Here is a 17,123-nt window from a genome sequence, read left to right as displayed (position 1 = left end):
CCAGAAGAGGCCATGGAGATGCTCCAGGGCTGGAGCCCCTTTGGAGCCAGGCTGGGAGAGCTGGGGGGGTCACCTGGAGAAGAGAAGGATCCAGGAACACCTGAGAGCCCCTTCCAGTGCCTAAAGGGGCTCCAGGAGAGCTGGAGAGGGACTGGGGACAAGGCCTGGAGGGACAGGACACAGGGAATGGCTTCCCACTGCCAGAGGGCAGGGCTAGATGGGATATTGGGAAGGAATTCCTGGCTGGGAGGGTGGGCAGGCCCTGGCACAGGTTGGGCAGAGAAGCTGTGGCTGCCCCATCCCTGGGAGTGTCCCAGGCCAGGCTGGACAGGGTTGGAGCACCCTGGGCTGGTGGGAGGTGTCCCTGTCCATGGCAGGGGTGGGATGGGATGGGCTTTGAGGTGCTTCCAGCCCAACCCATTCCAAGGCTCTGTGATGGGTCTGTGGGATCTGAGCTCCCCTTGCTCCTCCCACCCTGACCCACCGAGGCCCCTCTGAGCCCCCCAGGAAAAAAACTCCCCATTAAACACAAACTCCCTTTTGTTTTTCAAGGCACCAACAAGAACGAGATCTCCTTTGGCCTGGAAATGTCCCAGACTGGATTTTCATCACATGTTGTAGAAGTAAGAGAGGAAATGTGGGGTTTTTTTTCTCTCCCTGTGCAAACCTTGTGCTGCAGGTGGGAGATGGGGATTGGGGTAGATCCCTAATCATGAAGTTCAATCCCTGATCATGAAGTTCAGTCACTTAAATGAGCAAAGCAGCTCCTCCTGAGGCCACAACCTCTTGGGCAGGATGTGCTGGGCTGTGTGGAGGGAGGCACTGGCCAGTGCAGGGTGTGCTCAGCTCCCTCACCCCCACGGGCTCTGGCAGGTCCAGGAGAAGAGCCAGCAGGGAATTCTCTCCAGGGTTTTTCTGGGACCCTGAAAACACCTGATTGAAGCACCATTCTAGACTTAAACCCCTCCAGCTTTCCAGGTGTGCTTTGGGGGATGGTTTCCTTGCTCTGTGTGGGAAGGGAGAGAGGGGGAGTTGCCTCCACTTGGCAAGAAATGCCCTCCAGCTTCTCCTGCTGTCCCAGGATGGGATCCTGCTGGGAGCAGTGGGAGCCTATGACTGGAATGGAGCTGTCCTGAAGGAAACCAGCAGTGGGAAGGTCATTCCCCTGAGGGAATCCTATCTCCAGGAGTTCCCAGAGGAGCTGAAAAATCATGGAGCCTATTTAGGTAAGAAAAGTGACTGAGGCCAGGGGGGAATTCAGCATTTTGTGCTTAATAATGGGAACAGCAACATATTCCTCTGCTGACTAATCCCAGAGTGGGTCTGTGCCTGGCATCCCACCTGTGGGATGTGGAACAGGAGCATCCTCACCTGGGAAGAGCCCAGCTTTGACCTCAGTGTGCAGCACAAAAGGGATTTAAACTCTGAACCAGCTGAGCCAGAGCCAGCCTGGGTCACCCACAGCACTTCTGGAAGGGTTTAAAAGCAGAGATGGAATTTCATGCCTAGGGAGGAAATACCTGCTGGGTTAATTTGTTCCATGTGCAGCTCTGGAGTAAAAATATCAGCCTGGCTTGGAAAATGCAGCCTCTGCCTGGAGATGTGGCTGCCCTGCAGGGTGGGATGCTGGGCAGGACCTTGGGGCTCTTCCCTGGGGACACCAACAGCCCTTGGACACGTGGGACATCCCTGGGGTGACAGCAGAGTGTCCCCAGGCTCGGCTGTGAGAACCTGGAGCCCCAGCTGTGTTCAAGGGCAGTCCAGGGAGTGTGTGGGAGCCCAGGTGGGCTCTTCCCTAAGAAATCCAGGAGTAGGAAGGAGGTGCTGGTGTCTCAGGCCCCTGTGCCCACCCCTGCTCCAGGTTACACCGTCTCCTCCGTCATCTCCACCAAGCACGAGCGCATTTACGTGGCAGGAGCTCCCAGGTTCAACCACACTGGCAAGGTCATCCTCTTCAGCATGCACAGCAACAGGAACCTCACCATCCACCAGGCCCTCAAAGGAGAGCAGGTAATTCCAGCTGGGAATGCTGCGTTGACTTTCCCCCTATGGAAAAACCAACCCTCCCCCTTCATTTTGCAAACTGCCCTGTTGAAACCTCCGTGGGCAGCTGAGGGTGTCCTGGCTGTCACTGCCCCCACAGCTCCACAGCAGCTGGAGCAGGGACAGGGCTGGGAATGCCCCCAGCAGGGAGGGTGGCACCGCTCCCAGCCCCTCCTGTCCCCCCCAGATCGGTTCCTACTATGGCAGTGAGATCAACTCACTCGACGTCAACGGCGACGGCGTCACCGACGTGCTGCTGGTGGGAGCCCCCATGTACTTCAGTGAGGGCAGGGAGAGGGGCAAGGTCTACGTGTACACCCTGCAGGAGGTACGTGGCACCTCTGGGGGGGATCTGGGACAAGGGACGGGGTATTTGGGCACTGTCATGGCAGCCGTGCCCCCTTGTGTCACCTCCCCTTGTGTGCCCCCCGGGTTCCATCACACCCCACAGCTGGTGGGGCAGGAGGTGCAGAGTGAGGTCCTGCTGTTCCCAGGCCCCCACAGGGCTCAAAACAGGATCTTTGGAGTGTGGGTGTCTCTCAGGAGAAATGCTGCCCACCCACTTTGCTTCCCCCAAACCCCTTCCCTGCAGGGGCACCCAGAGACTGGGCCAGGCCCTGGGGAGCACAAGGTCGGTCCCTCTGCCATGGGGATGGGACATGTGCCACCCCTGACCCCTTCCCTGCTGCCCAGGTGGTGCTCTGGACAGGACCAGCTTTTCTGCCACCCTCAAACCTGAGTCAAGATGCAGTTTCTGAACCAAATCCCTGAGGCCCTGTGGGCTCGTGGGCGTTCAGCAGGTCGTGCTCTGTATCTAAGGATGCACATCCCTCCTGGGGTATCCCTAAACCACAAATCTGATGCAATTATTTATGCAGGATGTTATAAAGTAGGTGTGGGGCTGCTGTGGGCTCAGAGCCTCCCTCTCCCCAGGGATGTGCCCCACAGAAAGTCCCAGAGCCCCAGGAATGCTCCCACCTCCCTCCTTGGAGAAATCCCTCCCACGCCACTGCCTCGTCTTTCTTTGCTTTGAGGGGCTTCTCCTCTTGCCAGGCTGCTGCTGATGGTTTGGGGGTTGTTTTGGTGCCTTTTCTCTCTGGCTGGCCCAGCAGAACATCTTCAGTGCCAGCGGAGCCCTCGGGGACCTGCAGAGCTACCAGAACTCGCGCTTCGGGTCCTGCATCGCCGCCGTGCCCGACCTCAACCAGGACGGCTACAACGACCTGGTGGTGGGGGCACCTCTGGAGGACGAGCACCAGGGAGCCATTTACGTCTTCCTCGGCTTCCAGGAGACCATCCTGAAGAAGTACAAGCAGGTGCTCCCGTTGTCCTGAGCCTCCATGTCCTTTATGCCCATTGTAAGGACTGATAGAGCACGAGTAGTGTTGAATTATTAGTTATTAGGGCCAGATAGTTCCTCTTTTGAGCCATCCAGGACAAAGCATTGGAATTCAAGCCCTGGCACAGCTGCCCAGGGCAGTGGTGGAGTCACCATCCCTGCAGGGAATAGACATGTGGATGTGGCACTTGGGGACAGGGTTTAGTGGTGGCCTTGGCAGTGCTGGTTGGACTCAATGAGCTCAGATGGCTTTTCCAACTTAAATGATTCCATGATTCTATAAAGTATGGAAAACCTGCTTGAAATTAGAGGTAATGCTCAGCACTCAGTGCTAGGGATTGATTTATTTATTCATTATAAATAAGGAATTTATTGCTATTTACTTCTTTCTCCCCCTTGTGAGAAAGAGTAAATGCACAGAGTAAATTCAGCAGCAACCTCTGGATGGAGAAACTGTTCCAGTTCCCTGGAAATTCAGGGTTGGTGCAATCAGTTGGGAAGGGGCATCTTCTGCAGCGTGGTGGAGGTTGGCATGGGAAGCCTTGGCAGGCAGGGATGCTCCTGCTGGAGCCCAGCCTGGACTGCCCCCATTCCTTTCCAGAGGATTGCAGCTGCTGACCTTGCTCCAGGCCTGATGTACTTTGGGTGCAGCATCCATGGGCAGCTGGACCTGAACGAGGATGGGCTCGTGGACTTGGCCGTGGGCTCCCTGGGCAACGCTGTGCTGCTGTGGTGAGCTGCTCCCCCTCCCTGGGCACCCTCCTCTGCCCAAATCTCATGGCAACATTGGGGTATTTTTCAAAGGAAAACTGATTTCCCAACGAGCTGACCCATCTTTCCTGAAGAACCAACCCCTGTCTGGTGGGAGGGTCTGTGGGATTTCAGTTTTGGTTGGGGGCTGTGGGATTTCAGTTTTGTTTGGGGTCTGTGGGATTTCAGTCTTGTTTGGGGTCTGTGGGATTTCAGTCTTGGTTGGGGGCTGTGGGATTTCAGTCTTGGTTGGGGGCTGTGGGATTTCAGTTTTGGTTGGGGGTTGTGGGATTTCAGTCTTGTTTGGGGTCTGTGGGATTTCAGTTTTGGTTGGGGGCTGTGGGATTTCAGTCTTGTTTGGGGTCTGTGGGATTTCAGTGTTGTTGGGCCCTACAGAGATGCCAGAGGGGTTTTTTTTGCCCTGAATTTCATCATTAGCTGTGGGATTTCAATGCTGTTGGGCCCTACAGAGATGCCAGAGGGGGTTTTTTTGCCCTGAATTTCATCATTAGCTGTGGGATTTCAATGCTGTTGGGCCCTACAGAGATGCCAGAGGGGGTTTTTTTCTTGCACTGAATTTCATCATTAGTTCTCCAGGAGTTCCAATTGGTTTGTGGTGATTTGCCCAGGCTCCCTCTGGTCTGATTTAATGAGAACAATTCAATATTTGTAAATATTAATTAAGGTTTGGGAAGCCTCCTGAAGCTGTTGGGACAGAGGGTGGCTGTGCTGAGCCCAGATGGGCCTTGGAGAGTTCTGTGTGCACACAAGGGCTCTTGGGTCCTCCTCAGCACCTTCCTGACCTTGAGAAAAAGAGTGAAGAGGTGTGAGAAGTGCAAATCCGAAGGGGTGGGAGACTTGCTGGATGCTGGTGATGTGCCACAGCTCATCCCTCCACCTCCTCTGGCCCCGCAGGTCCCGCAGCGTGGTCAGGATCAACACCAGCATCCGCTTCGAGCCGCCCAAGATCAACATCTTCACCAAGGACTGCCGGAGGGGCGGCAAGGAGGCCACCTGCATGTCAGCCCTCGTGTGCTTCACTGCTGCCTTCCTCTCAGCACACTTCCAGACAGCCACTGTGGGTAAGGGCACGGCTGCCAGGGGCACAGACACCCAACCAGTGCCTTCTGTGGGTCTCCAGCCCCAGGCAGCACCCAGGGGAAACCACGGGAGACCTTGGCGTGTCTGCAGCAGAGCACGTTCCACAGCAGCTCCACAGCAGCTCCACAGCACATCCTGGGTTGGAAGGGACCCACAAGGATCATTGAGTCCAGTTCTTAACTGGATGGCCCCTCCAGGGACCAAACCCACAACCTTGGCATTATTAGCACCGTGCTCTGACCAACTGAGCTCATCTCAGGCTCCTCCAGGAGCATTTGGACACCACCTGCCACAGCCCTTTGCACCCACTACTTTGTCCCTGTCCCTGCTGAGGCAGCAGCGATGGTGGCTCTGCCAAGGGGCACCCCAAGGATAAACCTTCCCTGTGTTTCACCCCTCCTGTCCCCCATTCGCCGGGGCTGAGCTCTCCTCCCACGTGTGACAGGGATGTCACCACCAGCAGGACAGGAGGGGATGTGCCTGGCCCACTGAGCTCCTCCCTCCTCCTCCTCCTCCCCCTGCAGCAGCAGGACAGCTGCAGGCCAGATGTTCCCCTCCCAGCCCAGGGAGTCTGTGAAGTTGTTGGCCAGCCCTGCCATGACCCCCCCACGCTGCTGTGCCCCTGACTCTGCCCCGGATGCTTCCCTGGCACTCAGCAGAGCAGGGAAGTGACAGCAGCTCATCCCCTGGCACAGGAAAACTGGGATGTGAGCAAAGCCAAAGAAAAATACTCCCATTCCCTGGAGCAAGGGGTTTATTTTGTGCTGTCCAACCCAGTGATTTCCTCCAGCCTGCTCTGTGTGCAGGATAAAGAGCCGAGTGGGGTTGCCTTCATTTGTTTGATTTTACACTTGTTGCCACCCCAAAGAGCCACCCCATGGCTGGCTGTGCTGGGGGCTCAGGGCTGCTCCTTGTTTATCCATGTTTTACATCACACTGGTGTAGTGGGAGCCCCTCTGCTCTGGGACAGGCTGGAAGAGCTGGGAGGGGTCATCTGGAGAAGGGAAAGATCCAGGGACACCTGAGAGTCCCTGCCAGGGCCTAAAGGGGCTCCAGGAGAGCTGGAGAGGGACTTGGGACAAGGCATGGAGGGACAGGACACAGGGAATGGCTTCCCACTGCCAGAGGGGAGGGATAGATGGGATATTGGGAAGGAATTGCTGGCTGGGAGGGTGGGCAGGCCCATGGCACAGGTTGGGCAGAGAAGCTGTGGCTGCCCCATCCCTGGGAGTGTCCCAAGCCAGGTTGGACAGGGCTTGGAGCACTCTGGGCTGGTGGGAGGTGTCCCTGGGAGTGAAATGAGATGGAGTTTAGGGTGTTTCCAACCCAAACCTTTCAGTCATTCTGTGATCCTATGAAATCCCACCTGGCCTGGCACTGCCCTGGGAATGCTCAGTTCGTTTCCAAAGAGCTGTACAGGAAGCCAATGCTGTCCCTGACCCACTCAGGAGAGGAGCACATGAGGGGTTGATACCCCCAGGGCTGTGCAGGCAGTGGGTGGAGGAGAGACAAGTTCTACATCGGGCACAGATTTAAAGAATTGTCCTGCAATGTGCCATTTCTAAGGCCCCTCCTGGAGAGCAGGTGCTTTGCCCACAGCCCCATCTCCCTGAATTTCCCTCCGTGGCTCCTGCCATGCTGCTCCCAGGGCACAGGACCCGCTGCTCCCAGGGCACAGGACCCGCTGCTCCCAGGGCACAGGACCCACTGTTCCCAGGGCACAGGACCCGCTGCTCCCAGGGCACAGGACCCGCTGCTCCCAAGGCACAGGACCCGCTGCTCCCAGGGCACAGACCCACTCCCAGGGCACAGACTTGCTCCCAGGGCACAGGACCCACTCCCAGGGCACAGGACCCTCTGCTCCCAAGGCACAGGACCCGCTGCTCCCAGGGCACAGACCCTCTCCCAGGGCACAGGACCCGCTGCTCCCAGGGCACAGGACCCGCTGCTCCCAGGGCACAGACTTGTTCCCAGGGCACAGGACCCGCTGCTCCCAGGGCACAGACCCACTCCCAGGGCACAGACTTGTTCCCAGGGCACAGGACCCGCTGCTCCCAGGGCACAGACCCACTCCCAGGGCACAGACTTGTTCCCAGGGCACAGGACCCGCTGCTCCCAGGGCACAGACCCACTCCCAGGGCACAGACTTGTTCCCAGGGCACAGGACCCGCTGCTCCCAGGGCACAGACCCACTCCCAGGGCACAGACTTGTTCCCAGGGCACAGGACCCGCTGCTCCCAGGGCACAGACCCACTCCCAGGGCACAGACTTGTTCCCAGGGCACAGGACCCGCTGCTCCCAGGGCACAGACCCACTCCCAGGGCACAGACTTGTTCCCAGGGCACAGGACCCGCTGCTCCCAGGGCACAGGACCCACTGCTCCCAGGGCACAGGACCCGCTGCTCCCAGGGCACAGACCCACTCCCAGGGCACAGACCCACTCCCAGGGCACAGACCCACTCCCAGGGCACAGGACCCGCTGCTCCCAGGGCACAGACCCGGTGCTCCCAGGGCACAGACCCGGTGCCAGGGTGCTGTGCCCACGGGCAGGGCTGACCGCCGTGTCCCGCAGGGCTGCTCTACACCCCCACGCTGGACGAGCGGCGCTACACGCCGAGGGCGCACCTGGACGAGGGGGAGCGGCCGGCGCGGAGGGCGCTGCTGCTGCCGGCGGGGCAGGAGCGCTGCCACACGCTCCGCTTCCACGTCCTGGTGAGTGTGCGGCACCTCAGGGTGGGCGGCTCCTCCTCGGCCAGCCCCGGAAAAGCTGCGAAAGCTGCTCTGACAATGAGGATGTTGTTGTGGGAGCCCCGCGCGGCTGGGCTGAGCCTGGTCCCGCAGCCTGCATTGCCTCACGCCGGGTTTGATGTGGTCAGGGCAGGAGCTGCCAGCACGTGGCAGCTGTTGGGTCCCCAAGCGGTGACATCACTCAGCCCCAGCTTGGGAGGGCTCTGATCCATGAGCCGCTGGCCGTGCCCTGGGGAAGGGCGTGCCCTCCTCACCCCTGGGTCAGGCTGCTCCTCCTGCTCCAAAATCGGTGCACGCTCGTTTTTGCCATCAGGAGCCAAGTGCCTCCATGCCAGTCCCTGCAGTCTCACCCTCTGCACTCTCCAACCATCAGGGTGCCACCCCCGGGTGCAGAGCTGGTGGAACCCTCTGCCTGGCTCACAGGGAACAGCTGATGCACAAACCTGGCCAAAGGCAGACATTCCCAGGGAATGATGAGAATGTTGTGGAGGCCAGGGAGGCCTGAGCTGCCAGACTGGCCTGGCCCCAACCCCAGCCTGAACTGCAGTGAACTTCTGGGAAGTTGGAGGCTGGAGCTCAAGATGGAGCTTGTGATTTAGCCCAAGAAGCGTCTCACTTCAGAGCACCTCTCTGTGGGGAGCTCCTGGAGCTTTGTTACCACTGGATGAGCCCCAGGTGGAGCTGCAGGACAGACCTGCCCCCCTTGAGGGGGCACCTTGTGCTGCTGCCCCTCCCCAGGGGCAGCCCTGCCCTCACTGGCACTTCCCACCCCCAGGACACGGCGGACTATGTGAAGCCAGTGACGTTCTCCATCGACTACGAGCTGGAGGAGCCCGAGCACGGCCCCATGCTGGATGATGGGTGGCCCACCTCGCTCAGGGTCTCGGTAGGTGCAGCACCCACCTCCCAGGGTGTCTGCTGAGCACATGGATCTCTGGGTGTAACGTCTGCCACTTTACCTTGGGCTGGAGTCCCTGATCTATCCAGTGGCAGAGATGGGTTGGGCACTGCTGCAGCCTGGGGTCACCACCTCTGTCCCCAGCCTGAGGCATACATTGTCACTGAGCTGCTCTCGTTGTCCCCCTCAGGTCCCTTTCTGGAATGGATGCAATGAGGACGAGCACTGTGTCCCTGATCTGGTCCTGGATGCCAGAAGTGATGTCCCCAGTGCCATGTGAGTAGGTCACTCAGCACCATCCAACCAGTGCCACCAACTGGGGGAGGCTCCAAAATCCATCCCCAACTCACACTCTCTATAAATTCTGATGTCCCAAGTGGTCATTCACCCAGCACCACCACGAGGTCCATCCAACCCCTCCAGGAGGTGCTCCTCAGCACCTTGGCTCACAGTGTTCTCTGAGTCTCTGCCTGCTCCCTGTCTGGAATGAATCAGTGGTTTTCCAGGGAATCCACAAAACAACTAATATTTGGTGCCATGGTGATGAGTCCCAGGGAGACAAATCAGTAAATAACAGGGGGAAGGTTGGCATTACCCACCTGGCAATTACAGGCTTGACTCACGCAGAGGAAATAATTACACACCATGTCGTTGGTTAAAGAGCTTTTAAAGGTTATTTGGGGAGTCCAGAGCAGGCCACAGAGATGCTCCAAGGGCTGACAGCTGGGAGGGGTCACCTGGAGAAGAGAAGAATCCAGGGAAACCTGAGAGCCCCTGTCAGGGCCTAAAGGGGCTCCAGAAGAGCTGGAGAGGGACTGGGGACAAGGGATGGAGGGACAGGACACAGGGAATGGCTTCCCACTGCCAGAGGGCAGGGCTAGATGGGATATTGGGAAGGAATTCCTGGCTGGGAGGGTGGGCAGGCCCTGGCACAGGTTGGGCAGAGAAGCTGTGGCTGCCCCATCCTGGGAGTGTCCAAGGCCAGGCTGGACAGGGCTTGGAGCACCCTGGTCTAGCCCTTTGCTGACAGCACAGGATCTGCTCCTTCCTTACATCCCAGCTGTCCTGAGCCCTCCCAGTGAAGCTGGAGAAAGCTTCATGCAGTAGCCAAAAATCCAAAGCAAGATCATAGAATCAGAGTCAGCTGGGGTGGAAGAGGCCTCTGAGATCATCAAGTCCAACCCTTGATCCAACCCCACTGTGATCACCAGATCATGGCACTGAGTGCCACATCCAGTCTCATCTTAAACACCTCCAGGGGTGGTGAGTCCACCCCCTGTCTGGACATGGATGATGGACAGTGGGAGGGATTGGATTCCTCTTTCTGCAGTAGGACAGAGGGAGAGCAGGGATTGCCATGCCCTGGGCACACAACCCCTGGCATTGCCCCCCTGTCGCAGGGAGTTCTGCCGGCGCGTGCTCCGGAGGGGCCCCCCGGAATGTTCTGCCTTCAGCCTCTCCTTCGACACCTCTGTCTTCATCATGGAGAGCAGCAGGAGGAGGGTGGCCGTGGAGGCCACGCTGGAGAACCGTGGGGAGAACGCCTACAGCACAGTGCTCAACATCTCCTTCTCCAGGAACCTGCAGCTGGCCAGCCTGATCCCCAAGGTGAGCTGGGGGGGACAGTGTGTGTGGATCCCCTGATGTCTGAGGTGATTGACATGGAGCAGTTCAGAGTGTGTCCCTGAAGGAAAGCAGTTTGCAGTGCACCCTCAGGGAGCAGAGAGCCACCTGTGGAATGTGGGAGACCTTGGAGCCACTGGAATGTTTCCAGGTATGCCTGGTGAGCTGACTAACCAATGGGGTGATGGCATCTTGGATACAAGAGGAGATAAAAGGGGAAGCTGGAACTAAAAATAAAAGCTCTAAGCTCGAAGTTCAAGCCTTCTGATGTGGCTGTGCCTGAGCCTCTTCTGACCATCCTTAACTCACCCCTGTACCCCCACAGTGAGGCACTCCAGGGCTCTCCAGAGGCACTGCTGGTCCTGGATGGATGGAAAGCCACAGCCCAAAGCAGAGCCCAACAATGTGTCCATCCCTCATAAATCAGACGTGTTTATGGGCTCAGCTTCTAAGCACCTCCAGCCCTTCCAGCTCTTTATTTTGGAAACACAGAAAGGCTTGGATTTTAAGAGCCTGAAAGAAGGACAAAAACAGATGAAATTGTTTCCCCTCTTTATTTTTCTACTCCAGTAGTTTAAAAATACTCCCTGCCCATGGCCAAGTTCCTGTCAGGGATGGATTTTTACAGCTGAGATGTAACTCCTGGAAGTAGAGGTTGATAATGGGAATGTGGTCACAGCTCAGTGTGATGCCACCTCTCTGCAGTTGTCCCCTGGACAAGCCTCTCATGCCACATTCACTCCCACCCTCCCCAGAGTTTCCCCCCCAGCATTTTCTCAGCCTTGGTGTGACTCCTCCCTCCTCCCAGCGAGGTTTGGGAAATGTGCTGATGCTGCTGAGCCCTCCCTCAGCCCCCCAGTGACCTCATCCCTGCCCACAGATCCCACCTCCTGCCTTGGTTTTTCTCCAAGCTGTGCCAAGGGAAAATTGTGGGGCACATTTCCCACAAAATGAGCAAAATGCATTTTTGGAGGGATTACACCAAAGGCAGTGAGGGGGGAAACCCTCCAGTGAAGGGTAACAGGAGGCCCCGAGCAGGAGTGGCTGTAGGAAATGTTTGCAGCTGGGTATGGAACTGCCACTGCTGCCAGAGGTCCTGGCTGGGGCTCCTTAGGAACCAGCAAACTGCCAGTCCCAGGGGATGGATGGATGGATGAATAGATGGATGGATGGATGGAGGGATGGATGGGAGAGAGGGATAGATGGTGGGATGGATGGATGGATGGATGGATGGATGGATGGATGGATGGATGGATGGATGGATGGATGGATGGATGGATGGGAGGGATGGATGGAGGGAGGGAGGGAGGGAGGGAGGGAGGGAGGGAGGGAGGGAGGGAGGGAGGGAGGGAGGGAGGGAGGGAGGGACGGACGGATGGACGGACGGACGGACGGACGGACGGATGGATGGTGGGACGGATGGATGGTGGGATGGATGGATGGTGGGATGGATGGATGGATGGATGGATGGATGGATGGATGGATGGATGGATGGATGGTGGGATGGATGGATATCTGTGGCACAGAAATGGAAAGTAGCTGTGGCCACAAAAAGTCCATAATCTCATGAGATGAGTGGAAGGAAGCTGTGGGAAGTTGGGGCTGGGATGTCTCAGCTCCTGGGCAGGACTTGTCCTATGCCAACAGCTTAAACTGAGACCCTTGTGGGGTCCAACACAGGGACAAAAGCTGGAACAGCTCCTTGCCTCATGGTGAGGGTGAGCACCTGCTCACAAACAGGCTACAACCTCTTGCAGGGTTGTGGAGGAGGCAGAGCAGGGTCAGTGTCCCATCCCATCCCATCCCATCCCATCCCATCCCATCCCACCTGGCACTGGGCTTTGGGATGGGCTGGAGACATGGAAGGTGTTCCAGCAGCAGGAATGTAGTTGTTGAGATGAGGAAATTAAATATTATGGCTTAGCTGGTGGCCATGCAGAACATCCCTTGGTGCTTCCTGGGGGCTCCTCATCATGGAAGAATCTTCTTCCCAATTACAGTGCCAAGAACAATTAATTCATTAATTCATACTGTAGTTAAATTGATAAAGAGGATTTAAATCAGAAAGCTGAAAGTTGCTTGCTAGAAATGCCTCTTTCCAGGAATGTCAATGAGGGCATGGGAAGGATTCTGCAGCAGGTGGGGTGGGGTGGGTGGTTGGTTGGTTTGTTGGCTGGATGGTTTGTTGGTTGGTTGTATCGTTCCTTCATTCTTTAGATTGTTGGTTTGTTGTTTCATTGCCTGGTTGGTTTGTTGGTTGGTTTGGTGGTTGGTTGGTTTGGTGGTTGGTTGGTTTGGTGGTTGGTTCGGTGGTTGGTTGGTTCGGTGGTTGGTTGGTTCGGTGGTTGGTTGGTTCGATGGTTGGTTGGTTCGATGGTTGGTTCGGTGGTTGGTTGGTTCGATGGTTGGTTGGTTTGGTGGTTGGTTGGTTCGGTGGTTGGTTCGGTGGTTGGTTGGTTGGTGGTTGGTTCGGTGGTTGGTTGGTGGTTGGTTGGTTGGTGGTTGGTTGGTGGTTGGTGGTTGGTTCGGTGGTTGGTTGGTGGTTGGTTGGTTGGTGGTTGGTTCGGTGGTTGGTTGGTGGTTGGTTGGTTGGTGGTTGGTTGGTGGTTGGTTCGGTGGTTGGTTGGTGGTTGGTTGGTTGGTGGTTGGTTCGGTGGTTGGTTGGTGGTTGGTTGGTTGGTGATTGGTTGGTTGGTGGTTGGTTGGTTGGTGGTTGGTTCGGTGGTTGGTTGGTTTGGTGGTTGGTTCGGTGTTTGGTTCAGTGGTTGGTTGGTTCGGTGTTTGGTTCAGTGGTTGGTTTGGTGGTTGGTTGGTTCGGTGGTTGGTTGGTTCGGTGGTTGGTTGGTTTGGTGGTTGGTTCGGTGGTTGGTTAGTGGTTGGTTTGGTGGTTGGTTGGTTTGGTGGATGGTTCAGTGGATGGTTCGGTGGTTGGTTGGTTGTTTTTCCCCAAGTTCCAGCCCATTCTGAGCTGCTCTCCTAACGAGCAGGGTGTGGGTGGGGCTCATCCCCATGTCACAGACACCTCCTGTCCCACTCAGGACGACACCGACGTCAACATGGACTGTGCCACTGACGACAGACACCCCAACAAGAGGGTGTGCAATGTGAGCTACCCCTTCTTCCGAGCCAAGGCCAAGGTAAGGACATTCCCTCCTGCCCGAGGGACACCAACCCTCTGCCCCAGCATGGCCATGGGGTCTCATCTTCAGGCTGGGCACCTTCCACCATGGCTTTAAAACACAAATATTTGGTTTCTTCTCTTTCTCTGCCCATTGGTGGTGTTTGAAAGCTGTGCCAGGGGACCTGGGATGGTTGGGATGCTGCTTTGATGCTGGGAGGGTTCCAGGATCAAACCCAGCTCCTCCAGGTCACAGAATTTGACTCCTTTGAAGCAATTTAATGTTGGTTTCAAACCACTGGTGGTAACTTCCCTGAGCTCCAAGGGGTGAGGATGAGGCCATCACCTTTCCCTGCCTGAGCATTTTCCTTGCTCTGAGGTGCCTCTGGACTCTCCTCTCAGCCTGTCCAAGCCCCCTTGGGCCGGTGGCATCTTCCAAACCTGGTGGTTCCCAGAAACTGGGGCTAGCCCAGGTCCTGTGACCATGATTTTATATGCCATAAAAACCTTTGGAAATGTCACATGGAGAGTTAAGGTGAGGAAGGAGAAGTGAGGAAATGCCCCTCTCTGCAGCCACTGGAGATCCATGAGAAATCCCACCTGCCCACCCTGTACCCTCATGGGAAAAGATGCCAACACAAGTGGGGTGTGGAGATAAAATCTCCCCAGCTCCAGGATCTGCCTGAAGCCTTTCCTTGTCAGAAGGAAGGATGGATGGATGAGCTCCAGGCACCTCAGAGCTCCCAGAAGAGCCCTGTGGGGTGGCTGTGGCTGCCAAGGAGCAGCAGCCCAGCTGCCCGTGAGCTCCAGGGCTGGGAATGCATCTGCCTGGCATCAGGTGCTGCAGGTCCTGCCAAGGCTGGAAATGGCAGCTTGGCCCTGGAGCAGCAGCAGCAGCAGCAGCAGCTCTGATGTTTGAGTCAGCTGTGCTGTCCCAGACAGTCTGGGGTCATTGCCACGGGCTGCAGATGGGACATTTGGCACAGGTTCTGCTCTTGGCTCCCTGTTGCTCCTCCTGTGCCGCAGATGGGAGCGAGCAGAGCGGCCTCTCACTGCCCTCCCCTGGAGGGATCCTCTCCCAAAGGGGAGCTGCTCCCTCCTCCAGTCCCAGGGACAAAAACGCAGCCTGTGGGGCCGAAAGAAATCCTGCAAATCCTCCTGCCTGCCTGGGAAGGCTCCGCTCCACCCCAGCCCCATCTCCTGTGGGGATCGTGGTGATGCTCCCACCCCACCGTCCCACAGCCCTCTGGGGGGATTGTTTCCCCTCCAATGTTTTCTCCAATCCCATTCCCACCTCCACAGGTGGCTTTTCGCCTGGATTTTGAGTTCAGCAAGTCGGTTTTCTTGGAGAACATGGAGATCCACCTGATTGCCAGCAGGTCAGTGGGTGCTTTCTCCCTTGAATGTCTCTGCAGGGGTCATGGAATCCTGGAATGGTTTGGGCTGGAAGGGACGTTTAAGCTCATCCTGTTCCACCCCCTGCCATGGGCAGGGACATCTTCCACCATCCCAGGGTGCTCCAAGCCCCAACCAACCTTCCCTTGGACACTTCCAGGGATGGGACACCCTGGAGGCTTCACTCAGGGAATACCCACAAGGAAACCTGGTTTCTGTGGGCTGGGACAACCCTGTGCTATTTTTATTTCTCTGTGTATTTATCCCCATCATTTGGCCCTGTGTGGGAGGCTGTGCAGTCCCTGCCAGGCTCTGCTGGATCTCCAGCCCCTGCTGCCTTCACATCCACCCTCACACTGCAAACCTTTCCCAGGAAAAATATCCCAAAATTCTCCTTACCCTTCCTGCACAGGGGATGATTTCCAACAGGAATGTGAAATTCCATTAGGGATTCATTTATTTTTAATTTCATCAATTATTAGAGCACAGGAGGACTCACCTGCACCACCCTCAAGCTGTTGGGTGTGACACCTCTCTCCAAATCATCTGCTTTTATGTGGATGAATAAAAATTATGGAATAAAATTATTTTACTTTACACTTGGAGCAAAAAAACAAAAGTTCAGCCCCTCCCCTTCCTATGACCCCCCAAAAAAAATATCAGAGGGCATCATTGTCCTGCCTCAGCCCTCTGGCCCTGCTGCTGTTTCAGTGACAGTGAGGAGAAGGAGAGCACCAAGGAGGACAACGTTGCCCACCTCAATTTCCAGCTGAAATATGAGGCCGACCTGCTCTTCACCAGGTGAGTGTCTGGGGAGGGGCTGCAGCTCTGGGAGCTCCCACACTGCAGGATGTCCCTTGGCCAAACCAGGTGCAAAGACAGCCCAGGGCAAACCCAGCTTTAATTTGGGGAATTTCTTTTAAAAAACAGGGGCTGGAGGGGCCATAAAATCAGAGACATCACTTGGAAAACTCCCCAGCCATGAAGTGCTTTGCTCTCACCTCGGGTAGAGGCATGAGGGTTATTTATTAAAGAGCTGTGAGGGCAATTTTTTAAGGGGAAAAAAAGTACTTCTTGTAGGTAATAATGTTCTTAACAGGTGTTTCCAACATCTGGGCTGGTTTCCATCCCACTAAAACCAGAGAAGCTCAGCCAAGGGATGTGTGTGGAATCACCACTAACAAAGTCTGGGACAGTGAGGGCTGAAGCACAAATAATTTATTAACCTGAGGATGGGAAAGATCCCAGATCCCAGAATCACATTCCCTGGCACTGGTCACTGTAATTTTTAGGAGATTTTTGAGAGCTTCAGTCATTTTATATTTTGGGGGTTTTTAAGTCTAAGACACTGAAAATAAAACCACTTTAATCCTCAGGATTTATGGGGAGCGAGGGGATCCTCCAGTTAACAAATACCAGAATTGTTCTTTTCCAAGGGAAAACTTGGAGGGAAAGAACAGCCCAAAAAATATATCAAATTTGGGAACCATGGAGTGAAAAAAAAAGGGGAAATAATTGTGAAGTTTGTGGGGATTTGGGTTCACATGTCCCATGTCATGACATGGGTGAGGTGAGCACGTGTCCCACTGCGGGTGCTCCTGGATGGGATCCTGCAGGACCCACTGGATGCTCCTGAATCCTTCCCCTCCTCTCCAGCTGCAAAACTGAGACTGATTTCCCTCCCCTGATCCACACATGACACTCAAACCCCCAGCCAGGGCCTTGCATGTCTCTGTTTTATTAAAAAGGCCTGAAAATCCTACAAAGAAAGAAAAAATCCTACAGAAACATTAAAATCCCCCCCTTTTTTTTTTCTGGAGTTGGGCTCCAGTTTCCATCCCAGATGGAGTCAGGTGGACCTCAAGCCCTGTCTGGGGAGGGGCTGGGGGGCCTGAGTGGTGCTGGGGGTGCTGAGGTGCTTCATTCCAAGCCCACCTCATGACTTGTCACCCCCTGTCACGACAGGACATCGAGCCTGGACTATTACGAGGTCAGGTCCAACAGCTCCCTGGAGAGATACGACAGCATCGGGCCCCCCTTCCACTGCACCTTCAAGGTGAGGAGGGGCCCAGAGGGACCCCCAGGTGCCCTCCTGCAGGTGGCATGTG

General features: G+C 56.2%; 1 protein-coding gene across 2 annotated transcripts in view; it reads left to right on the top strand.

Moving 5' to 3' along the window:
* ITGA11 (integrin subunit alpha 11) overlaps positions 1-17,123 on the top strand; it is a 51,503-nt gene that overhangs the window by 29,898 nt on the left and 4,482 nt on the right. For both annotated transcript variants that reach the window (XM_071568222.1, XM_071568223.1), the window contains 15 exons: positions 553-623; positions 1,082-1,226; positions 1,862-2,010; positions 2,231-2,371; positions 3,156-3,359; positions 3,984-4,114; positions 5,048-5,214; positions 7,806-7,945; positions 8,757-8,867; positions 9,070-9,155; positions 10,280-10,487; positions 13,541-13,639; positions 14,923-14,999; positions 15,727-15,816; positions 16,981-17,071. In XM_071568222.1, coding sequence (XP_071424323.1) covers positions 553-623; positions 1,082-1,226; positions 1,862-2,010; positions 2,231-2,371; positions 3,156-3,359; positions 3,984-4,114; positions 5,048-5,214; positions 7,806-7,945; positions 8,757-8,867; positions 9,070-9,155; positions 10,280-10,487; positions 13,541-13,639; positions 14,923-14,999; positions 15,727-15,816; positions 16,981-17,071 — 1,910 coding nt within the window. The remainder of the gene's footprint in view (positions 1-552; positions 624-1,081; positions 1,227-1,861; positions 2,011-2,230; positions 2,372-3,155; positions 3,360-3,983; positions 4,115-5,047; positions 5,215-7,805; positions 7,946-8,756; positions 8,868-9,069; positions 9,156-10,279; positions 10,488-13,540; positions 13,640-14,922; positions 15,000-15,726; positions 15,817-16,980; positions 17,072-17,123) is intronic.

Source organism: Pithys albifrons, chromosome 13, assembly GCF_047495875.1.
Source record: "Pithys albifrons albifrons isolate INPA30051 chromosome 13, PitAlb_v1, whole genome shotgun sequence".
In the NCBI taxonomy this organism is placed as follows: Eukaryota; Metazoa; Chordata; class Aves; order Passeriformes; family Thamnophilidae; genus Pithys; species Pithys albifrons.
The sequence above is the reverse complement of the archived record's forward strand: the minus strand, read 5'-3'. Positions and strand labels throughout refer to the sequence as shown.